Raw genomic sequence first — 25054 nt, 5'->3', positions numbered from 1 at the left:
GAAGAAGAGCGGGACAGAAGAGCAGGACAGAAGAAGAGGAGGAGTTGGCGGCAATGTGGGCGGGATGTGGGCGGAGATGTGGGCGGGATGTGGGCGGGGATGTGGGCGGGATGTGGGCGGGATGTGGGCGGGGATGTGGGCGGAGAAGTGGGCGGGGATAGATGTGGGCGGGATGTAGGCGGTGATGTGGGCGGGATGTGGGCGGTGATGTGGGCGGGATGTGGGCGGGATGTGGGCGGTGATGTGGGCGGTGATGTGGGCGGGATGTGGGCGGGATGTGGGCGGTGATGTGGGCGGGATGTGGGCGGGATGTGGGCGGTGATGTGGGCGGTGATGTGGGCGGGATGTGGGCGGGATGTGGGCGGTGATGTGGGCGGTGATGTGGGCGGTGATGTGGGCGGGATGTGGGCGGGGATGTGGGCGGGATGTGGGCGGTGATGTGGGCGGGATGTGGGCGGTGATGTGGGCGGGATGTGGGCGGGATGTGGGCGGGATGTGGGCGGTGATGTGGGCGGGATGTGGGCGGTGATGTGGGCGGTGATGTGGGCGGGATGTGGGCGGTGATGTGGGCGGGATGTGGGCGGGATGTGGGCGGGATGTGGGCGGTGATGTGGGCGGGATGTGGGCGGTGATGTGGGCGGGATGTGGGCGGGATGTGGGCGGGATGTGGGCGGTGATGTGGGCGGGATGTGGGCGGTGATGTGGGCGGGATGTGGGCGGGATGTGGGCGGTGATGTGGGCGGTGATGTGGGCGGTGATGTGGGCGGGATGTGGGCGGGATGTGGGCGGTGATGTGGGCGGGATGTGGGCGGGATGTGGGCGGTGATGTGGGCGGTGATGTGGGCGGGATGTGGGTGGAGACAGGGGGTAATATTTCAGCTGGTTTCCTCTCACAGACGCGTATCCAAAGACTGAGATGGTCTACACCTGGACTAAAGGCCCCGCCCACTCGGTGGAAGTCCCTCCAGAGTCGTCCAGTCTGGTCCAGTACGACCTCATCGGACAGACCGTTTCCACGGAGACCATCAAGTCCATCACAGGTCAGTCTGCTGCCCCCCAGCCATGAGGTTGTGGGTTAGACTCCTGAGTGTTCTGTGCAGATCTCTCTTTTGGCCTGATGTGAATAATGCAGTGTATTTGTACTTTCAGGAGAGTACTAACACTGGTATATTTGTACTTTCAGGAGAGTACTAACACTGGTATATTTGTACTTTCAGGAGAGTACTAACACTGGTATATTTGTACTTTCAGGAGAGTACTAACACTGGTATATTTGTACTTTCAGGAGAGTACTAACACTGGTATATTTGTACTTTCAGGAGAGTACTAACACTGGTATATTTGTACTTTCAGGAGAGTACTAACACTGGTATATTTGTACTTTCAGGAGAGTACTAACACTGGTATATTTGTACTTTCAGGAGAGTACTAACACTGGTATATTTGTACTTTCAGGAGAGTACTAACACTGGTGTATTTGTACTTTCAGGAGAGTACTAACACTGGTATATTTGTACTTTCAGGAGAGTACTAACACTGGTGTATTTGTACATTCAGGAGAGTACTAACACTGGTGTACTTGTACTTTCAGGAGAGTACTAACACTGGTGTATTTGTACTTTCAGGAGAGTACTAACACTGGTATATTTGTACTTTCAGGAGAGTACTAACACTGGTGTATTTGTACATTCAGGAGAGTACTAACACTGGTGTACTTGTACTTTCAGGAGAGTACTAACACTGGTGTACTTGTACTTTCAGGAGAGTACTAACACTGGTGTACTTGTACTTTCAGGAGAGTACTAACACTGGTGTACTTGTACTTTCAGGAGAGTACTAACACTGGTGTACTAGTACTTTCAGGAGAGTACTAACACTGGTGTACTAGTACTTTCAGGAGAGTACTAACACTGGTGTACTTGTACTTGTACTTTCAGGAGAGTACGCGGTGATGGCAGTACATTTTCACCTGAAGAGGAAGATGGGATACTTCATGATCCAGACTTACATCCCGTGTATCATGACCGTGATTCTGTCCCAGGTCTCGTTCTGGATCAACAAGGAATCTGTGCCGGCCAGAACCGTGTTCGGTACTAAACCAGGACTAAACCAGGACTAAACCAGGACTAAACCAGGTCTAAACCAGGACTAAACCAGGACTAAACCAGGACTAAACCAGGTCTAAACCAGGACTAAACCAGGACTAAACCAGGTCTAAACCAGGACTAAACCAGGACTAAACCAGGACTAAACCAGGTCTAAACCAGGACTAAACCAGGACTAAACCAGGTCTAAACCAGGACTAAACCAGGACTAAACCAGGTCTAAACCAGGACTAAACCAGGACTAAACCAGGTCTAAACCAGGACTAAACCAGGTCCAAACCAGGACTAAACCAGGGCTAAACCAGGTCTAAACCAGGACTAAACCAGGTCCAAACCAGGACTAAACCAGGACTAAACCAGGACTAAACCAGGTCTAAACCAGGACTAAACCAGGTCTAAACCAGGACTAAACCAGGACTAAACCAGGACTAAACCAGGTCTAAACCAGGACTAAACCAGGACTAAACCAGGTCTAAACCAGGACTAAACCAGGACTAAACCAGGTCTAAACCAGGACTAAACCAGGACTAAACCAGGTCCAAACCAGGACTAAACCAGGACTAAACCAGGTCTAAACCAGGACTAAACCAGGTCCAAACCAGGACTAAACCAGGACTAAACCAGGTCTAAACCAGGTCTAAACCAGGACTAAACAAGGACTAAACCAGGTCTAAACCAGGACTAAACAAGGACTAAACCAGGTCTAAACCAGGACTAAACCAGGTCTAAACCAGGACTAAACCAGGACTAAACCAGGACTAAACCAGGACTAAACCAGGTCTAAACCAGGTCTAAACCAGGTCTAAACCAGGACTAAACAAGGACTAAACCAGGTCTAAACCAGGACTAAACAAGGACTAAACAAGGTCTAAACCAGGACTAAACCAGGTCTAAACCAGGACTAAACCAAGTCTAAACCAGGACTAAACCAGGACTAAACCAGGACTAAACCAGGTCTAAACCAGGACTAAACCAGGACTAAACCAGGACTAAACCAGGTCTAAACCAGGACTAAACCAAGTCTAAACCAGGACTAAACCAGGACTAAACCAGGACAAAACCAGGTCTAAACCAGGACTAAACCAGGTCTAAACCAGGACTAAACCAGGTCTAAACCAGGACTAAACCAGGTCTAAACCAGGACTAAACCAGGACTAAACCAGGTCTAAACCAGGTCTAAACCAGGACTAAACCAGGACTAAACCAGGACAAAACCAGGTCTAAACCAGGACTAAACCAGGACTAAACCAGGTCTAAACCAGGACTAAACCAGGACTAAACCAGGACTAAACCAGGTCTAAACCAGGACTAAACCAGGACTAAACCAGGACAAAACCAGGTCTAAACCAGGACTAAACCAGGTCTAAACCAGGTCTAAACCAGGACTAAACCAGGACTAAACCAGGTCTAAACCAGGACTAAACCAGGACTAAACCAGGACTAAACCAGGTCTAAACCAGGACTAAACCAGGTCTAAACCAGGACTAAACCAGGACTAAACCAGGTCTAAACCAGGGCTGTGTGGGAGGGGCTGTGTGGGAGGGGCTGTGTGGGCGGGGCTGTGTGGGCGGGGCTGTGTGGGAGGGGCTGTGTGGGAGGGGCTGTGTGGGAGGGTCCTCAGATAAACAATGTCAACGAAAATCAAGAAATAGATTAAGTCCTGGACAGAAAATAACGCGCATGAGTTTGTAGTACAAATACATTCTGCTGTCGGCACGGTAACGCTGTCGGTACGGTAACGCTCACCACATGGTAATGCTGTCGGCACGGTAACGCTGTCGGCACAGTAACGCTGTCGGCACGGTAACGCTGTCGGCACAGTAACGCTGTCGGCACGGTAACGCTGTCGGCACGGTAACGTGGTATAAAGTATTACAGTCGCAGTAACTTCCCCGACACAGCGAGAAACAGCTCCGTTCTAAATAAAGCCGGCTCTGGTCTATAAATCACGGCCGATGCTTTAGCGTTCTCATTAATCTGACCCTGTTTCAGCTGCAGCCGAGGAATCTGGGGAATAACGGCTCCGCAAGGAACGCCACAAACCTGTGTTCAAGCGAAAGGAACGCCACAAACCCGTGTCCGAGCGAAAGGAACGCCACAAACCCGTGTTCAAGCGAAAGGAACGCCACAAACCCGCGTTCAACGAAAGGAACGCCACAAACCCGTGTCCGAGCGAAAGGAACGCCACAAACCCGTGTCCGAGTGAAAGGAACGCCACAAACCCGTGTTCAAGCGAAAGGAACGCCACAAACCCGCGTTCAACGAAAGGAACGCCACAAACCCGTGTCCGAGCGAAAGGAACACCACAAACCCGTGTTCAAGCGAAAGGAACGCCACAAACCCGTGTTCAAGCGAAAGGAACGCCACAAACCCGCGTTCAAGCGAAAGGAACGCCACAAACCCGTGTCCGAGCGAAAGGAACGCCACAAACCCGTGTCCGAGCGAAAGGAACGCCACAAACCCGTGTTCAAGCGAAAGGAACGCCACAAACCCGCGTTCAACGAAAGGAACGCCACAAACCCGTGTCCGAGCGAAAGGAACACCACAAACCCGTGTTCAAGCGAAAGGAACGCCACAAACCCGTGTCCGAGCGAAAGGAACGCCACAAACCCGTGTCCGAGCGAAAGGAACGCCACAAACCCGTGTTCAAGCGAAAGGAACGCCACAAACCCGCGTTCAAGCGAAAGGAACGCCACAAACCCGTGTTCAAGCGAAAGGAACGCCACAAACCCGCGTTCAAGCGAAAGGAACGCCACAAACCCGTGTCCGAGCGAAAGGAACGCCACAAACCCGTGTCCGAGCGAAAAGAACGCCACAAACCCGTGTTCAAGCGAAAGGAACGCCACAAACCCGTGTCCGAGCGAAAGGAACGCCACAAACCCGTGTCCGAGCGAAAGGAACGCCACAAACCCGTGTTCAAGCGAAAGGAACGCCACAAACCCGCGTTCAACGAAAGGAACGCCACAAACCCGTGTCCGAGCGAAAGGAACACCACAAACCCGTGTTCAAGCGAAAGGAATGCCACAAACCCGTGTCCGAGCGAAAGGAACGCCACAAACCCGTGTCCGAGCGAAAGGAACGCCACAAACCCGTGTTCAAGCGAAAGGAACGCCACAAACCCGCGTTCAAGCGAAAGGAACGCCACAAACCCGTGTTCAAGCGAAAGGAAAGCCACAAACCCGCGTTCAAGCGAAAGGAACGCCACAAACCCGTGTTCAAGCGAAAGGAACGCCACAAACCCGCGTTCAAGCGAAAGGAACGCCACAAACCCGTGTCCGAGCGAAAGGAACGCCACAAACCCGCGTTCAACGAAAGGAACGCCACAAACCCGTGTCCGAGCGAAAGGAACGCCACAAACCCGCGTTCAACGAAAGGAACGCCACAAACCCGTGTCCGAGCGAAAGGAACGCCACAAACCCGTGTTCAAGCGAAAGGAACGCCACAAACCCGCGTTCAAGCGAAAGGAACGCCACAAACCCGTGTTCAAGCGAAAGGAACGCCACAAACCCGCGTTCAAGCGAAAGGAACGCCACAAACCCGTGTCCGAGCGAAAGGAACGCCACAAACCCGTGTTCAAGCGAAAGGAACGCCACAAACCCGCGTTCAAGCGAAAGGAACGCCACAAACCCGTGTTCAAGCGAAAGGAACGCCACAAACCCGCGTTCAAGCGAAAGGAACGCCACAAACCCGTGTTCAAGCGAAAGGAACGCCACAAACCCGCGTTCAAGCGAAAGGAACGCCACAAACCCGTGTCCGAGCGAAAGGAACGCCACAAACCCGTGTCCCACCGAAAGGAACGCCACAAACCCGTGTTCAAGCGAAAGGAACGCCACAAACCCGCGTTCAAGCGAAAGGAACGCCACAAACCCTTGTCCGAGCGAAAGGAACGCCACAAACCCGTGTCCGAGCAAAAGGAACGCCACAAACCCGTGTCCGAGCGAAAGGAACGCCACAAACCCGTGTTCAAGCGAAAGGAACGCCACAAACCCGCGTTCAACGAAAGGAACGCCACAAACCCGTGTCCGAGCGAAAGGAACACCACAAACCCGTGTTCAAGCGAAAGGAACGCCACAAACCCGTGTCCCACCGAAAGGAACGCCACAAACCCGTGTTCAAGCGAAAGGAACGCCACAAACCCGCGTTCAAGCGAAAGGAACGCCACAAACCCTTGTCCGAGCGAAAGGAACGCCACAAACCCGTGTCCGAGCAAAAGGAACGCCACAAACCCGTGTCCGAGCGAAAGGAACGCCACAAACCCGTGTTCAAGCGAAAGGAACGCCACAAACCCGCGTTCAACGAAAGGAACGCCACAAACCCGTGTCCGAGCGAAAGGAACACCACAAACCCGTGTCCGAGCAAAAGGAACGCCACAAACCCGTGTCCGAGCGAAAGGAACGCCACAAACCCGTGTTCAAGCGAAAGGAACGCCACAAACCCGCGTTCAAGCGAAAGGAACGCCACAAACCCGTGTTCAAGCGAAAGGAACGCCACAAACCCGCGTTCAAGCGAAAGGAACGCCACAAACCCGTGTTCAAGCGAAAGGAACGCCACAAACCCGCGTTCAAGCGAAAGGAACGCCACAAACCCGTGTCCGAGCGAAAGGAACGCCACAAACCCGCGTTCAACGAAAGGAACGCCACAAACCCGTGTCCGAGCGAAAGGAACGCCACAAACCCGCGTTCAACGAAAGGAACGCCACAAACCCGTGTCCGAGCGAAAGGAACGCCACAAACCCGCGTTCAACGAAAGGAACGCCACAAACCCGTGTCCGAGCGAAAGGAATGCCACAAACCCGTGTTCAAGCGAAAGGAACGCCACAAACCCGCGTTCAAGCGAAAGGAACGCCACAAACCCGTGTCCGAGCGAAAGGAACGCCACAAACCCGTGTCCCACCGAAAGGAACGCCACAAACCCGTGTTCAAGCGAAAGGAACGCCACAAACCCGTGTCCGAGCGAAAGGAACGCCACAAACCCGTGTCCCACCGAAAGGAACGCCACAAACCCGTGTTCAAGCGAAAGGAACGCCACAAACCCGTGTCCCACCAAAAGGAACGCCACAAACCCGTGCCCGAGCGAAAGGAACGCCACAAACCCGTGCCCGAGCGAAAGGAACGCCACAAACCCGTGCCCGAGCGAAAGGAACGCCACAAACCCGTGTCCGAGCGAAAGGAACGCCACAAACCCGTGTCCGAGCAAAAGGAACGCCACAAACCCGTGTCCGAGCGAAAGGAACGCCACAAACCCGTGTTCAAGCGAAAGGAACGCCACAAACCCGCGTTCAACGAAAGGAACGCCACAAACCCGTGTCCGAGCGAAAGGAACACCACAAACCCGTGTTCAAGCGAAAGGAACGCCACAAACCCGTGTCCGAGCGAAAGGAACGCCACAAACCCGTGTCCGAGCAAAAGGAACGCCACAAACCCGTGTCCGAGCGAAAGGAACGCCACAAACCCGTGTTCAAGCGAAAGGAACGCCACAAACCCGCGTTCAAGCGAAAGGAACGCCACAAACCCGTGTTCAAGCGAAAGGAACGCCACAAACCCGCGTTCAAGCGAAAGGAACGCCACAAACCCGTGTTCAAGCGAAAGGAACGCCACAAACCCGTGTCCGAGCGAAAGGAACGCCACAAACCCGCGTTCAACGAAAGGAACGCCACAAACCCGTGTCCGAGCGAAAGGAACGCCACAAACCCGCGTTCAACGAAAGGAACGCCACAAACCCGTGTCCGAGCGAAAGGAACGCCACAAACCCGCGTTCAACGAAAGGAACGCCACAAACCAGTGTCCGAGCGAAAGGAACGCCACAAACCCGTGTTCAAGCGAAAGGAACGCCACAAACCCGCGTTCAAGCGAAAGGAACGCCACAAACCCGTGTTCAAGCGAAAGGAACGCCACAAACCCGCGTTCAAGCGAAAGGAACGCCACAAACCCGTGTCCGAGCGAAAGGAACGCCACAAACCCGTGTCCCACCGAAAGGAACGCCACAAACCCGTGCCCGAGCGAAAGGAACGCCACAAACCCGTGCCCGAGCGAAAGGAACGCCACAAACCCGTGTTCGACCCGACGGAGAAAAAGACACTTTTAACAGCTTCAAACACAAATACGCAACGACTTTGTGCCAAACACTATCAAAGAAATGTAGACGAATCTGCAGTGACTTTAAAGCGACAGAGCGGGACGTGAAGTGGATGTTCTGTTTGAAAACGGGCGTGTCACGTGGGACTTGGCCCGAGTCCCGGTCTGAGACGGGGATTTGTGGAGGACCTTTTCCGAGGGAAGCGGAGGTCACGGGATTATGTGAACGGACATATTCAAATCTGATCCTGAAAGTCGAGGGATAAACACAAGAACGACGTCTGCTCTGTGCTGACGAGGAAAAGAGAAACGTCACATGAGAGCGTCCTCCAGGGGGCGTGTCCTCCAGGGGGCGTGTCCTCCAGGGGGCGTGTCCTCCAGGGGGCGTGTCCTCCAGGAGTCGTGTCCTCCAGGGGGCGTGTCCTCCAGGGGGCGTGTCCTCCAGGAGTCGTGTCCTCCAGGAGTCGTGTCCTCCAGGGGGCGTGTCCTCCAGGAGTCGTGTCCTCCAGGAGTCGTGTCCTCCAGGGGGCGTGTCCTCCAGGAGTCGTGTCCTCCAGGGGGCATGTCCTCCCAGGGGCGTGTCCTCCAGGAGGCGTGTCCTCCAGGGGGCGTGTCCTCCAGGAGGCGTGTCCTCCAGGGGGCGTGTCCTCCAGAGGGGTGTCTTCCAGGAGGCTTGTCCTCCAGGGGGCGTGTCCTCCAGGGGGGCGTGTCCTCCAGGGGGCGCTGTCACATGTGAGCGTCCTCCAGGGGGCGTGTCCGCCAAGGGGCGTGTCCTCCAGGGGGCGTGTCCTCCAGGGGGTGCTGTCCTCCAGGGGGCGTGTCCTCCAGGGGGCGTGTCCTCCAGGGGTCGTGTCCTCCAGGGGGCGTGTCCTCCAGGAGTCGTGTCCTCCAGGGGGCGTGTCCTCCCAGGGGCGTGTCCTCCCAGGGGCGTGTCCTCCAGGAGGCGTGTCCTCCAGGGGGCGTGTCCTCCCAGGGGCGTGTCCTCCAGGAGGCGTGTCCTCCAGGGGGCGTGTCCTCCAGAGGGGTATCTTCCAGGAGGCTTGTCCTCCAGGGGGCGTGTCCTCCAGGAGGCGTGTCCTCCAGGGGGCGTGTCCTCCAGGGGGGCGTTCCTCCAGGGGGCGCTGTCACATGTGAGCGTCCTCCAGGGGGCGTGTCCGCCAAGGGGCGTGTCCTCCAGGGGGCGTGTCCTCCAGGGGGTGCTGTCCTCCAAGGGGCGTGTCCTCCAGGGGGCGTGTTCTCCAGGGGGCGTGTCCTCCAGGGGGCGTGTCCTCCAGGAGTCGTGTCCTCCAGGGGGCGTGTCCTCCCAGGGGCGTGTCCTCCAGGGGGCGTGTTCTCCAGGGGGCGTGTCCTCCAGGGGGCGTGTCCTCCAGGAGTCGTGTCCTCCAGGAGTCGTGTCCTCCAGGGGGCGTGTCCTCCCAGGGGCGTGTCCTCCAGGGGGCGTGTTCTCCAGGGGGCGTGTCCTCCAGGGGCCGTGTCACAGAGATGTAGAGCTGGTTTAGAGCATGTTGTTGGGAGTGAAAACGTCTCTAAATAAAAGTTTCAGATCAGATTGTACGTGTTCCAAGCTGTGGGAGCAGCTTATCATGGGGTAACAACCAATTTTGATCCATTTAACTTATAATAATGTAACAAAGTAAAACAAGCGTTATGAGGGTTTGATCTGTGATTGTAAAAACTCCTCCAGGTTTAATCAGAACTAAACCAGGACTTTTTGTTTCTTAAAAAGCCTGAATTAAATGATAAAAAACACAACAAAATGTAACTCATGAAGGTTTGGCTTTAAAGAAAGAATAAAACAGATCAAGTCAGCGCGGCGCGGCAGGAGCCAGTGTTTAGAGCTCATTAGCTCGTCTCCTTTAATGAAATATTCAGATTTAGAGTTCATGCCTTATTAACCTCTAAGAATCTCCAAACCATTTATTCTGAAATGTTTCTCCAGCTCTCACTTCAAAGAATGATACAGCAAGCAGTTTAGTCCTGGTTTAGTCCTGGTTTAGTCCTGGTTTAGTCCTGGTTTAGTCCTGGTTTAGACCTGGTTTAGACCTGGTTTAGTCCTGGTTTAGTCCTGGTTTAGACCTGGTTTAGTCCTGGTTTAGTCCTGGTTTAGTCCTGGTTTAGTCCTGGTTTAGTCCTGGTTTAGACCTGGTTTAGTCCTGGTTTAGTCCTGGTTTAGACCTGGTTTAGACCTGGTTTAGTCCGGGTTTAATCCTGGTTTAGTCCTGGTTTTGTCCTGGTTTAGTCCTGGTTTAGTCCTGGTTTAGACCTGGTTTTGTCCTGGTTTAGTCCTTGGACTCAGACGAGAGAGAGAACACAGACTCACAGACAAGAGGCGAAAAACAGAGAAACACAAAAGAATCATTTGTCTCAAACTCTGACTTGTTTCCACTGATGCTAACGACTATGTGGAGCCTTAGCAACACAGAGCTAGCAAAGCACATTAGCAACACAGAGCTAGCAAAGCACGTTAGCAACACAAAGCTAGCAAAGCACGTTAGCAACAGCTGTTTCCTGTTCACGGCACTCGCTTTGTCAAGCGCTACAATCTGATATTTCCAGGTCATAAAGCGTCTGACATTAGCATTAGCATTAGCATGACATAAAGAGAGGTTCAAACGCCACGCCCCTCACACACGCTAGCTTTAACCACGCCCCTCACACACGCTAGCTTTAACCACGCCCCTCACACACGCTAGCTTTAACCACGCCCCTCACACACGCTAGCTTTAACCACGCCCCTCACACACACTAGCTTTAGCCACGCCCCTCACACACACTAGCTTTAGCCGCGCCCCTCACACACACTAGCTTTAGCCACGCCCCTCACGCACGCTAGCTTTAGCCACACCCTCACGCACACTAGCTTTAGCCACGCCCCTCAAACACTAGCTTTAGCCACGCCCCTCACACGCACTAGCTTTAGCCACGCCCCTCAAACACTAGCTTTAGCCACGCCCCTCACACGCACTAGCTTTAGCCACGCCCCTCACACACACTAGCTTTAGCCACGCCCCTCACACACACTAGCTTTAGCCACACACCTCACACACACCCCCGCTCTCACCCGCTCTCACCCGCTCTCATCCCGCTCTCACCCGCTCTCACCCGCTCTCACCCGCTCTCATCCGCTCTCATCCCGCTCTCACCCGCTCTCACCCGCTCTCACCCGCTCTCACCCGCTCTCATCCCGCTCTCACCCCCTCTCACCCGCTCTCACCCGCTCTCACCCGCTCTCATCCCGCTCTCACTCGCTCTCACCCGCTCTCACCCGCTCTCACCCGCTCTCACTCGCTCTCACCCGCTCTCACCCGCTCTCACCCGCTCTCATCCCGCTCTCACCCGCTCTCACCCGCTCTCACCCGCTCTCATCCCGCTCTCACCCGCTCTCATCCCGCTCTCACCCGCTCTCATCCCGCTCTCACCCGCTCTCACCCGCTCTCACCCGCTCTCATCCCGCTCTCACCCGCTCTCACCCGCTCTCACCCGCTCTCATCCCGCTCTCATCCGCTCTCACGCGCTCTCACCCGCTCTCACCCCGCTCTTACGCGCTCTCACCCGCTCTCACCCGCTCTCACCCTGCGTTGCAACAATGAAATTTCCCCATGTGGGACAATAAAGGAATATCTTATCTTATCCCGCTCTCACCCGCTCTCACCCGCTCTCATCCCGCTCTCACCCGCTCTCACCCGCTCTCACCCGCTCTCATCCCGCTCTCACCCGCTCTCACCCGCTCTCACCCGCTCTCATCCGCTCTCACCCGCTCTCACCCGCTCTCACCCGCTCTCATCCCGCTCTCACCCGCTCTCACCCGCTCTCACCCCGCTTTCACCCGTTCTCACCCCGCTCTCACCCGCTCTCACCCGCTCTCACCCCGCTCTCACCCGCTCTCATCCCGCTCTCACCCGCTCTCACCCCGCTCTCACCCCGCTCTCACCCCGCTCTCATCCCGCTCTCACCCCGCTCTCACCCGCTCTCACCCCGCTCTCACCCGCTCTCACCCGCTCTCACCCGCTCTCACCCCGCTCTCACCCGCTCTCACCCGCTCTCACCCCGCTCTCACCCGTTCTCACCCCGCTCTCACCCGCTCTCACCCCGCTCTCACCCCGCTCTCACCCGCTCTCACCCCGCTCTCACCCGTTCTCACCCCGCTCTCACCCGCTCTCACCCGCTCTCACCCGCTCTCTCCCCGCTCTCACCCGCTCTCACCCGCTCTCACCCGCTCTCATCCCGCTCTCACCCCGCTCTCACCCCGCTCTCACCCGCTCTCACCCTGCTCTCACCCGTTCTCACCCCGCTCTCACCCGCTCTCACCCGCTCTCACCCCGCTCTCACCCCGCTCTCACCCGCTCTCACCCGCTCTCACCCCGCTCTCACCCCGCTCTCACCCGCTCTCACCCCGCTCTCACCCCGCTCTCACCCGCTCTCACCCCGCTCTCACCCGTTCTCACCCCGCTCTCACCCGCTCTCACCCGCTCTCACCCCGCTCTCACCCCGCTCTCATCCCGCTCTCACCCCGCTCTCACCCCGCTCTCACCCGTTCTCACCCCGCTCTCACCCGCTCTCACCCGCTCTCACCCGCTCTCTCCCCGCTCTCACCCGCTCTTACCCGCTCTCACCCGCTCTCATCCAGCTCTCACCCGCTCTCACCCGCTCTCATCCCGCTCTCGCCCGCTCTCGCCCGCTCTCACCCGCTCTCACCCCGCTGTCACCCCGCTCTCACCCCGCTCTCACCCGCTCTCACCCCGCTCTCACCCGTTCTCACCCCGCTCTCACCCGCTCTCACCCGCTCTCACCCCGCTCTCACCCGCTCTCACCCGCTCTCACCCCGCTCTCACCCCGCTCTCACCCGCTCTCACCCGCTCTCTCCCCGCTCTCACCCGCTCTTACCCGCTCTCACCCGCTCTCATCCAGCTCTCACCCGCTCTCACCCGCTCTCACCCACTCTCATCCAGCTCTCACCCGCTCTCACCCGCTCTCACCCGCTCTCATCCCGCTCTCGCCCGCTCTCGCCCGCTCTCACCCGCTCTCACCCCGCTGTCACCCCGCTCTCACCCCGCTCTCACCCGCTCTCACCCCGCTCTCACCCGTTCTCACCCCGCTCTCACCCGCTCTCACCCGCTCTCACCCCGCTCTCACCCGCTCTCACCCGCTCTCACCCGCTCTCACCCCGCTCTCACCCGTTCTCACCCCGCTCTCACCCGCTCTCACCCGCTCTTACCCGCTCTCACCCGCTCTCTCCCCGCTCTCACCCGCTCTTACCCGCTCTCACCCGCTCTCATCCAGCTCTCACCCGCTCTCACCCGCTCTCACCCGCTCTCATCCCGCTCTCGCCCGCTCTCACCCGCTCTCACCCCGCTGTCACCCCGCTCTCACCCCGCTCTCACCCGTTCTCACCCCGCTCTCACCCGCTCTCACCCGCTCTCACCCCGCTCTCACCCGCTCTCACCCGCTCTCACCCCGCTCTCACCCGCTCTCACCCCGCTCTCACCCGTTCTCACCCCGCTCTCACCCGCTCTCACCCGCTCTCACCCCGCTCTCACCCGCTCTCACCCCGCTCTCACCCGTTCTCACCCCGCTCTCACCCGCTCTCACCCGCTCTCACCCGCTCTCTCCCCGCTCTCACCCGCTCTTACCCGCTCTCACCCGCTCTCATCCAGCTCTCACCCGCTCTCACCCGCTCTCACCCCGCTCTCACCCGCTCTCACCCCGCTCTCACCCGCTCTCACCCGCTCTCACCCCGCTCTCACCCGCTCTCACCCCGCTCTCACCCGTTCTCACCCCGCTCTCACCCGCTCTCACCCGCTCTCACCCGCTCTCTCCCCGCTCTCACCCGCTCTTACCCGCTCTCACCCGCTCTCATCCAGCTCTCACCCGCTCTCACCCGCTCTCACCCCGCTCTCACCCGCTCTCACCCCGCTCTCACCCGCTCTCACCCCGCTCTCACCCGCTCTCACCCCGCTCTCACCCGCTCTCACCCGCTCTCACCCCGCTCTCACCCCGCTCTCACCCGCTCTCACCCGCTCTGTCTCTGGTTACAGGGATCACCACAGTCCTCACCATGACGACGCTCTCCATCTCGGCGCGACACTCTCTTCCTAAAGTCTCGTACGCCACGGCCATGGACTGGTTCATCGCCGTGTGTTTCGCCTTCGTCTTCTCGGCGCTCATCGAGTTCGCCGCCGTCAACTATTTCACCAACGCCGAGCTCGAGAGGAGCAAGAGGAAGAGGCCCAGATGCCCTCCCGTGCCACGCTCCACTCCTGTCAGAGCCACGGAGTCTGAGGAAGCGCTGCAGGTGAAGAAACTGAGACTAAACCAGCTCTAAACCAGGTCTAAACCAGGACTAAACCAGGTCCAAACCAGGACTAAACTAGGTCTAAACCAGGTCTAAACCAGGTCTAAACCAGGACTAAACCAGGTCTAAACCAGGTCTAAACCAGGTCCAAACTAGGTCTAAACCAGGTCTAAACCAGGTCTAAACCAGGTCTAAACCAGGACTAAACCAGGTCTAAACCAGGACTAAACCAGGTCTAAACCAGGACTAAACCAGGACTAAACCAGGTCTAAAACAGGACTAAACCAGGACTAAACCAGGTCTAAAACAGGACTAAACCAGGACTAAACCAGGTCTAAAACAGGACTAAACCAGGACTAAACCAGGTCTAAACCAGGACTAAACCAGGTCTAAAACAGGTCTAAACCAGAAAACCTCTAGTGTTTGAATCCCTCTCTCTTGGGGCTAATCCTGCAGCTGATGGAGCTCGTTAATCTGACGAGTGAGAGTCACAGAGCAAAGGCCTCAAACCCGGCGTTAAGTGACGAGACGTTTAGAGCCGACACGAGCTGAACATATGTCACATGATCAGATCAACATATGTCACATGATCAGATCAACATATGTCACATGATCAGATCAACATATGTCACATGATCAGATCAACATATGTCACTGAAGCAAAGGACAGACATGAAGCAAACTAAATCATATCTGAAGGAGTCAGAAACATTCATACTCCATCACCTCCTCCATCACCTCCTCCGTCACCTCCTCCATCTCCTCCTCCATCACCATGTGGTACACTGGAGCCACAGCCAGGGACAAACACAGACTACAGCGCCCTCTGCTGAGCAGGTGATCGGTTGCAGACTTCCATCTCTGCAGGAGGCCACTCCCCTCAGGCAGGAGGCCACTCCCCTCAGGCAGGAGGCCCCTCCCCTCAGGCAGGAGGCCCCTCCCCTCAGGCAGGAGGCTACAGTCCATCCGGACCAGAACCTCCCCTCGGCCGTTGGACTCATGAACACTTCTTAACTCCTCCCACCTCAACACTCACACAGAGGGAGGGACCATGGATGTATTATGGGAGGGACTTACATAGTTCCTGGTTTAGTCCAAAACTATCAAATGTTTCACTCTGGACTTTTCTCTTTCAGCAAAACCCCGACTCCAACGGGAACCTGCGCAAGCGCATCACCTACATCACGCACGAGTCTCGTGTGCAGCTGCGAGCTCAGTCCACGTCCAGCCTGTCGGCCGTGGGTCGCCCTCACCGAGCTGCAGTGTGGCGCCCTCTGGCCCGCGGAGGAGTGAACTGCAGCTCCACCACGCTGTCCCACCGCAGCGGCCCGCTCAAGTCCGAGAGTCTGCTGAGCGTGGCCTCGTCCTCCGCTCAGCTGCTCCGGAGCGCGCCGCTGCAGGCCGCCTCCACGCCCGACGTCATGAGCGCCAACGCCTCCACGCCCGACGTCATGAGCGCCAACGCCTCCACGCCGCCCCGACGCGGCGCCTACGCCACGGCGGCCTCGTCCTCGTCGCTGCAGCAGCTCCTCGTTCCCAGACTGGAGCGTCTCCAGATGAGGAGCCGAGAGCTGAAGCAGACGCCGTGTTCTCAGCCCAGCGCCGCAGGGACCGGAGGAACCAGCAAGATCGACAAATACGCACGTATCCTGTTCCCCGTGTCGTTTGGGGCCTTCAACATGGTCTACTGGGTGGTCTACCTGTCCAAGGACACCACAGTGGGACAAGGACGCTGAACCAGGACAAAACCGTAATAAGGACTAAAAAGGACTGAAACAGAATTAGAACTGGACTGACCCAGGACTGAAGGTCAGGACTGAAGGTCAGGACTGAAGGTCAGGACTGAAGGTCAGGACTGAAGGTCAGGACTGAAGGTCAGGACTGTTCTTGCTCCTGTAACACACACGTCACACTCATCAGAGGTTCTGCTGCAGAAGAGCCTCGTGCACTCAAACTGCTGTTGCTTGTTTGTTGCTATGGAGATTATCAACAGTTCAGGGGTAGCCACAGACTGGACGTGGCTCGTCTGTTAGCCGCCGCGCCTCCTGCTCTGCTCCTCTTCCTCTGTCACTGCTGCTTCAGACTCAACATTCTGGACTTCAAATGTTCTTATTAAAAAGCTCGACACGATCCTGGTGTTTTTATTCCACTTTTATATTTGTAAATCCAGATATGAACAACAATGACTGACCAATCAGCAGCCGTCTTTCCCCGAGGTCCAGCTCGCGTTAGCAACAGGTTTGATTGACAGCTAGCTCGGCTCAGGGGAAGGCGCATGGACCTTCTACATCCTCGCCCCTGATTGGCTCTGTGGCTCCACGTTAGGCGCTACAGCTGCTAGCATCGATTAGCTCCAGACAAATCGAGACAAACACTTCTATAACAGCGGTTCTGATTATTGTTGTATGTTCATTTTTAATCTTGATTTCACAAAAGATAAAAATGTTTATCCACGCCCACTTTGACAATTCAACCAATCACGATGCAGTTGTCTGACCTTCTGAAAGAACATAGGTTTCGCTTATGAAAGATGAATTTAGCCTTAAAACAGGACAAAACCATGAATTAACCAGGACTTAACGCACCTGGACGTGCGCCAAACGCACCTGGATGAGCACCTAGACCCGCCCCAAACGCACCTGGACTCACCCACCCCAAACGCACCTGGACCCACCCCAAACACACCTGGACCCGCCCCAAACGCACCTGGACTCACCCACCCCAAACGCACCTGGACCCACCCCAAACACACCTGGACCCGCCCCAAAAGCACCTGGACTCACCCACCCCAAACGCACCTGGACCCACCCCAAACACACCTGGACCCGCCCCAAATGCACCTGGACCCACCCCAAACGCACCTGGACTCACCCCAAACGCACCTGGACCCACCCCAAACACACCTGGACCCGCCCCAAACGCACCTGGACCCGCCCCAAACGCACCTGGACCTGCCCCAAACACACCTGGACCCGCCCCAAACACACCTGGACCCGCCCGGTTTAAGGACTCAAACGTCGTCCTCTTTCGTCCTCTGGATGTGAATGCGTCCGGCGCTCGGAGCGTGACCTTTCACCCTGCAAAGCCGGCTTTAAGATGGATTACTCGTCCGGGAGCAGCGCTGAATTATTGACGACGTGAATATTCTTTTGCGGATAAAGACGCAGATGTTCATTTTGTCTGCTCTTTAAGCCGCTTTGTGTTGGAGCTCAGATGAAGACGATACGTTTAGAGCCGCGTTGGCACCAAAGTGAGGCCAAAGCAATAAAACAACACGTTTCCCTCAAAGTTTACGCCACGTTCATATCGCTGCTGTCCAAGACTAACAAAATAAAAAGTGACAATGACTCAAACTAAATGATTAAAGTGATGACTAAAACTCGCACTTAAAGTAGATATTTTGTTGACTGATAATTTCACGCTTCAGTGTTTTTGGTTCAAAAACTGTTTTTGGTTTCATCAACAAACTTCATATTTGTCGACTAAAACTAGACTTCAAATTTCTTGTCAAAATGAACAAAGTAACAAGTACAAAAGTAAAGTGTAAATGTAATAAAGTCAATTCAGTTTGGCCGCAGCAGATTTATGGTGGAAGCTTCTGTGAGACCTGCTGCTAAATATAAAGCCTTTGATTCCTGGGGAAGCAGGAAGTGCGCCGTTAGCATGCTAATGTTTGTTAGCATGGTAATGTTTGTTAGCATGTTAATGTTTGTTTGCTTTGCATGAGACTCGTGAACAGTCCATCGAGTATTCGAATATTTGATGGTCGAGAGAAAAGTGCTGATAACAGTTTGCAGAATGTCCTTCCCAGTCTCATCCCCATTTCACACTGTCCTGTCCTGTCCTGTCCAACAAAGACTACGGGACAAAGAATCCTAAATAACAATAAAAGCTACATTTCATGGTCACATGGAGCCGAGCTTTTATATTCACGAATAAAACACTTTCCTTTATAAAGTGGTGAGAGTTTTCTCATCGAGGCTCCTCCCACCGAGCGGTTAGAGCTCCGCCTCCCGACAACATCACATGACCCACCGTCAAACACACGTGAGGTCAAGTGGCAACTATAAACTGACCCTAATGGATGAATGTGAGAGTGAAAGTTTGTGTGTCTCTGTCTCTATGGCAACAAGCCCCTGAACCCAGCCTGAGGCCCAAAGTCCCCCGCCTGAGGCCCAAAGTCCCCTGCCTGAGGCCCAAAGTCACCCATCGGAGGCCCAAAGTCACCAACCTGAGGCCCAAAGTCACCCGATTGAGGCCCAAAGTCACCAGCCTGACGCCCAAAGTCCCCCACCTGAGGCCCAAAGTCACCCATCGGAGGCCCCAAGGCCCGAATTCACCCGCCTAAGGCCCAAGATCACCAATCGGAGGCCCAAAGTCACCCGCCTGAGGGCCAAAGTCCCCCATCTGAGGCCCAAAGTCCCCCACCTGATGTCCAAAGTCACCCGCCTGAGGCCCAAAGTCATCCACCTGAGGCCCAAAGTCACCCGCCTAAGGCCCAAAGTCACCCGCCTGAGGCCCAAAGTCATCCACCTGAGGCCCAAAGTCACCCGCCTAAGGCCCAAAGTCACCCGCCTAAGGCCCAAAGTCCCCTGCCTGAGGCCCAAAGTCACCCATCGGAGGCCCAAAGTCACCAACCTGAGGCCCAAAGTCACCCGCCTGATGCCCAAAGTCCCCCGCCTGAGGCCCAAAGTCCCCTGCCTGAGGCCCAAAGTCACCCATCGGAGGCCCCAAGGCCCGAATTCACCCGCCTAAGGCCCAAGATCACCAATCGGAGGCCCAAAGTCCCCCACCTGATGTCCAAAGTCACCCGCCTGAGGCCCAAAGTCATCCACCTGAGGCCCAAAGTCACCCGCCTAAGGCCCAAAGTCACCCGCCTAAGGCCCAAAGTCACCCACCTGAGGCCCAAAGTCCCCCACCTGATGTCCAAAGTCACCCACCTGAGGCCCAAAGTCCCCCACCTGATGTCCAAAGTCACCCGCCTGAGGTCCAAAGTCACCCGCCTGAGGCCCAAAGAACCAAGTGGGAGAAAATGAATGAATTCCACTTTTAAACCTAACTATCACACTTTAATGTTATTAATGTGTGATATTAAAGGAATATCTTATCTTATTATATTATACATTTTCTACCGCTTATTCCCTTTCGGGGTGGCGGGTGACTGGATTCTGTCCCAGTGACTTTGGGCCTTAGGCAGGTACATCCTGGACAGTTTAACACAGACCCACAGTAACACGAGGAGAACATGCAAACTCCATCCAGAGAAATCATGTGATGTTGGTCTGGTCCGGGAATTGAACCCATGATCTCCTTCTTGGGAGGCAAGAGCGCTAACCGCCTTTGCCACCCAACAATACATATTGTATTAAAGTATATTATATATTGTATTAAAGTATATTATGTATTATATTAAAGTATATTATATTTTATATTAAAGTATATTATATTTCTGAAGCTTTCTGTCAGAGCGGCACCTGTCAATCATCTCAAGGATCAAGGAGACGAGGAACTAGGACACTTCTCTGGTTTAGGACACTTCTTTAGGACTCTATAGTTGAACCTGGTGGAGCAGCGCCCTCTAGTGGCCCAGAGTCACATGTGCGTGAGATTCTTTAAAACGTGTTTCAAATGTGGAATATTCAAAGGCTAAAATTGTGTTTTGTTTCAATTCATTTTTGTCACTCCCAAAGTCACAACAGCAGTTTCTTCAACACATGTCCCATTGTCCCGTGTCCTTAGAGACATGTCCCATTGTCCCGTGTCCTTAGAGACATGTCCCATTGTCCCGTGTCCTTAGAGACATGTCCCATTGTCCCGTGTCCTTAGAGACATGTCCCAGAGACATGTCCCATTGTCCCGTGTCCTTAGAGACATGTCCCAGTGTCCCGTATCCTTAGAGACATGTCCCATTGTCCCGTGTCCTTAGAGACATGTCCCAGTGTCCCGTATCCTTAGAGACATGTCCCATTGTCCCGTGTCCTTAGAGACATGTCCCAGTGTCCCGTGTCCTTAGAGACATGTCCCATTGTCCCGTGTCCTTAGAGACATGTCCCAGTGTCCCGTGTCCTTAGAGACATGTCCCATTGTCCCGTGTCCTTAGAGACATGTCCCAGTGTCCCGTGTCCTTAGAGACATGTCCCATTGTCCCGTGTCCTTAGAGACATGTCCCAGTGTCCCGTGTCCTTAGAGACATGTCCCAGTGTCCCGTGTCCTTAGAGACATGTCCCATTGTCCCGTGTCCTTAGAGACATGTCCCAGTGTCCCGTGTCCTTAGAGACATGTCCCAGTGTCCCGTGTCCTTAGGGACATGTCCCATTGTCCCGTGTCCTTAGAGACTTGTCCCAGTGTCCCGTGTCCTTAGACACATGTCCCAGCGTCCCGTGTCCTTAGACACATGTCCCAGCGTCCCGTATCCTTAGAGACATGTCCCAGCGTCCCGTGTCCTTAGAGACATGTCCCAGTGTCCCGTGTCCTTAGACACATGTCCCATCGTCCCGTGTCCTTAGAGACATGTCCCATCGTCCCGTGTCCTTAGACACATGTCCCAGTGTCCCTTGTCCTTAGAGACATGTCCCATCGTCCCGTGTCCTTAGAGACATGTCCCAGTGTCCCGTGTCCTTAGACACATGTCCCAGTGTCCCTTGTCCTTAGAGACATGTCCCATCGTCCCGTGTCCTTAGACACATGTCCCAGCGTCCTGTGTCCTTAGACACATGTCCCAGTGTCCCGTGTCCTTAGACACATGTCCCAGAGTCCTCTGTCCTTAGACACATGTCCCAGCGTCCAGTGTCCTTAGACACATGTCCCAGAGTCCTCTGTCCTTAGACACATGTCCCAGCGTCCAGTGTCCTTAGACACATGTCCCAGAGTCCTCTGTCCTTAGACACATGTCCCAGCGTCCAGTGTCCTTAGACACATGTCCCAGAGTCCTCTGTCCTTAGCTCCTTCTTCTGCAGGAAAAAATACAAAACCTCTTTGGTAAAAAGTATAGACCTGGAGGAGTTCCACATGAAGGAGAAATCTGACTCTCACAGGAGGAGCCACTCAGTAGGAGAACCAGATCTTCAGGAGGAGAACCGGTTCTTCAGGATGAGAACCGGTTTTTCAGGATGAGAACCGATTCTTCAGGAGGAGAACCGATTCTTCAGGTGGAGAACCGGTTCTTCAGGATGAGAACCGGTTCTTCAGGATGAGAACCGGTTTTTCAGGATGAGAACCGGTTCTTCAGGAGGAGAACCGATTCTTCAGGAGGAGAACCGGTTCTTCAGGAGGAGAACCGGTTCTTCGAGGCAGATGAAGAACCGTTCATCTGCAGTAGAGACCGTTTCTCCAGGAGAGGATCATCAAATGGTAAGATGAGTACGAACTGGTGACATCACAAGGTGGAACAAACTCCCCTTTTCCACCTTCTGTTCTGTTCTAGTTCTGTTATAGTTCTAGTTCTGTTCTAGTTCTAGTTCTGTTCTAGTTCTAGTTCTGTTCTAGTTCTAGTTCTAGTTCTGTTCTAGTTCTAGTTCTGTTATAGTTCTGTTCTAGTTCTAGTTCTAGTTCTGTTCTAGTTCTGTTCTGTTCTATGTCTAGTTCTAGTTCTAGTTCTGTTCTAGTTCTAGTTCTAGTTCTGTTCTAGTTCTGTTCTGTTCTAGTGCTAGTTCTAGTTCTAGTTCTGTTCTGTTCTAGTTCTGTTATAGATCTAGTTCTGTTCTAGTTCTAGTTCTGTTCTAGTTCTGTTCTAGTTCTGTTCTGTTCTAGTGCTAGTTCTAGTTCTAGTTCTGTTCTGTTCTAGTTCTGTTATAGATCTAGTTCTGTTCTAGTTCTAGTTCTGTTCTAGTTCTGTTCTAGTTCTGTTCTGTTCTGTTCTATGTCTAGTTTTAGTTCTAGTTCTGTTCTAGTTCTAGTTCTGTTTTAGTTCTGTTCTGTTCTAGTTCTAGTTCTAGTTCTAGTTCTGTTCTAGTTCTGTTCTGTTCTGTTCTATGTCTAGTTCTAGTTCTAGTTCTAGTTCTGTTCTAGTTCTGTTCTGTTCTAGTTCTAGTTCTAGTTCTGTTCTAGTTGTAGTTCTGTTCTGTTCTAGTTCTAGTTCTAGTTCTAGTTCTTTTCTAGTTCTGTTCTGTTCTAGTTCTAGTTCTGTTCAAATTCTGTTCTGTTCTAGTTCTGTTCTAGTTCTGTTCTAGTTCTGTTCTAGTTCTAGTTCTAGTTCTAGTTCTGTTCTAGTTCTGTTCTAGTTCTAGTTCTAGTTTTAGTTCTGTTCTATTCATAGTTCTGTTCTAGTTCTGTTCTAGTTCTGTTCTAGTTCAGTTCTAGTTCTAGTTCTGTTCTAGTTCTGTTCTGTTCTAGTTCTAGTTCTAGTTCTAGTTCTAGTTCTGTTCTAATTCTGTTCTGTTCTAGTTCTGTTCTAGTTCTAGTTCTAGTTCTAGTTCTGTTCTAGTTCTGTTCTAGTTCTAGTTCTAGTTTTAGTTCTGTTCTATTCATAGTTCTGTTCTGTTCTAGTTCTAGTTCTAGTTCTAGTTCTGTTCTAGTTCTGTTCTAGTTCTAGTTCTAGTTTTAGTTCTGTTCTATTCATAGTTCTGTTCTGTTCTAGTTCTAGTTCTAGTTCTAGTTCTAATTGTGTTCTAGTTCTAGTTCTGTTCTAGTTCGATTCTAGTTCTAGTTCTGTTCTAGTTCAAGTTCTAGTTCAAGTTCTAGTTCAAGTTCTGTTCTGTTCTGTTCTAGTTCTAGTTTTGTTCTAGTTCTAGTTCTAGTTCTGTTCTAGTTCTAGTTCTAGTTCTGTTCTAGTTCTAGTTCTAGTTCTAGTTCTCAAACCCTCTCACTTTTGAATACACCAGTGGCGGTGCCTCCACACTGCCCTCTTGTGTCCAGTCCTGGCACTGCCAAAGGCTTTATCTGTTTTTTCTATTTTCAAAATGTAAAAACACAAAACACAATAAAACGGAACAAAACCAGAGACAAAATCACAACACGACGTCTAAAAATCACAAAGACAAAACTCCAGGATAAACGTTCCACTCGGTCCAAACGTTTATTGTGTCCATGGCAGGAGTCCTGAGGCCCAAGAGCAAAGCCCCAAGAGCAAAGGTCCAAGAGCAAAGACCCACGAGCAAAGACCCACGAGCAAAGACCCACGAGCAAAGACCCACGAGCAAAGCCCCAAGAGCAAAGCCCCACGAGCAAAGACCCACGAGCAAAGACCCACGAGCAAAGCCCCAAGAGCAAAGCCCCAAGAGCAAAGCCCCACGAGCAAAGACCCACGAGCAAAGACCCACGAGCAAAGACCCAAGAGCAAAGCCCCAAGAGCAAAGCCCCAAGAGCAAAGCCCCACGAGCAAAGACCCACGAGCAAAGACCCACGAGCAAAGACCCACGAGCAAAGACCCAAGAGCAAAGGATTCTTTCAACTCATCAAAGATTTTCATGTGATTCTCTTTTACATCTGGTGAAGAACCTTTAGACCTTTTGTCCTCCAGACCTTGAGTCTCAGGTCAGTTCTATTTGGTACAAAACCTTTGGTCATAAAGTTTTACCAGTTTAAGATTGTAACATGTGTGTTTAGTTTGCATGTTCTGATCAGCTCCTTCCATGTTGTAAGAACAGATTTGAGCCAGGGATTCTTAATTGAAATGTTTTTGAGTTTTTTTTAATTTGAACAAAAGACAACACAGAAGAAAAGAACCCAAGCCGAAGTCACTGAGGTTGTTGGCTCTGAGGTGTGTCTATAGAGCTTTATACACTCTGAGTTGTGTCTTTAGAGCTTTATTACACTCTGAGGTGTGTCTTTAGAGCTTTATTACACTGAGGTGTGTCTTTAGAGCTTTATTACACTCTGAGGTGTGTCTATAGAGCTTTATACACTCTGAGTTGTGTCTTTAGAGCTTTATTACACTCTGAGGTGTGTCTTTAGAGCTTTATTACACTCTGAGGTGTGTCTTTAGAGCTTTATTACACTGAGGTGTGTCTTTAGAGCTTTATTACACTGAGGTGTGTCTTTAGAGCTTCATACCACTCTGAGGTGTGTCTTTAGAGCTTTATACGCTCTACGGTGTGTCTTTAGAGCTTTATACACTCTGAGGTGTGTCTTTAGAGCTTTATAACACTCTGAGGTGTGTCTTTAGAGCTTTATACGCTCTACGGTGTGTCTTTAGAGCTTTATACACTCTGAGGTGTGTCTTTAGAGCTTTATTACAGTCTGAGGTGTGTCTTTAGAGCTTTATACGCTCTGAGGTGTGACTTTAGAGCTTTATACGCTCTACGGTGTGTCTTTAGAGCTTTATACAGTCTGAGGTGTGTCTTTAGAGCTTTATACCGCTCTTAGATGTGTATTTAGAGCTTTATAACACTCTGAAGTGTATCTTTAGAGCTTCATACAACTCTGAGGTGTGTCTTTAGAGCTTTATACACTCTGAGGTGTGTCTTTAGAGCTTTATTACACTGTGAGGTGTGTCTTTAGAGCGTTATACACTCTGAGGTGTGTCTTTAGAGCTTTATTACACTCTGAGGTGTGTCTTTAGAGCTTTATTACACTCTGAGGTGTGTCTTTAGAGCTTTATTACACTCTGAGGTGTGTCTTTAGAGCTTTATTACACTCTGAGGTGT

General features: G+C 53.1%; 1 protein-coding gene across 1 annotated transcript in view; it reads left to right on the top strand.

The window, feature by feature from the left end:
- The window catches only part of LOC140383523 (gamma-aminobutyric acid receptor subunit alpha-4-like), a 31976-nt gene extending 15701 nt beyond the window's left edge, over positions 1–16275 (top strand). The window contains exons 4-7 of the mRNA XM_072465969.1: positions 897–1040; positions 1938–2090; positions 14215–14471; positions 15608–16275. Of these exons, the coding sequence (XP_072322070.1) occupies positions 897–1040; positions 1938–2090; positions 14215–14471; positions 15608–16207 (1154 nt within the window). The 3' untranslated portion in view covers positions 16208–16275. The remainder of the gene's footprint in view (positions 1–896; positions 1041–1937; positions 2091–14214; positions 14472–15607) is intronic.
- Positions 16276–25054: the final 8779 nt, after the last annotated feature.

Source organism: Eucyclogobius newberryi, unplaced genomic scaffold (genome assembly GCF_026437365.1).
Source record: "Eucyclogobius newberryi isolate DKJ021-1_F unplaced genomic scaffold, fEucNew1.0.hap1 SCAF_522, whole genome shotgun sequence".
Taxonomy (NCBI): domain Eukaryota; kingdom Metazoa; phylum Chordata; class Actinopteri; order Gobiiformes; family Gobiidae; genus Eucyclogobius; species Eucyclogobius newberryi.
This window is presented reverse-complemented; position numbering and strand designations above follow the sequence as displayed.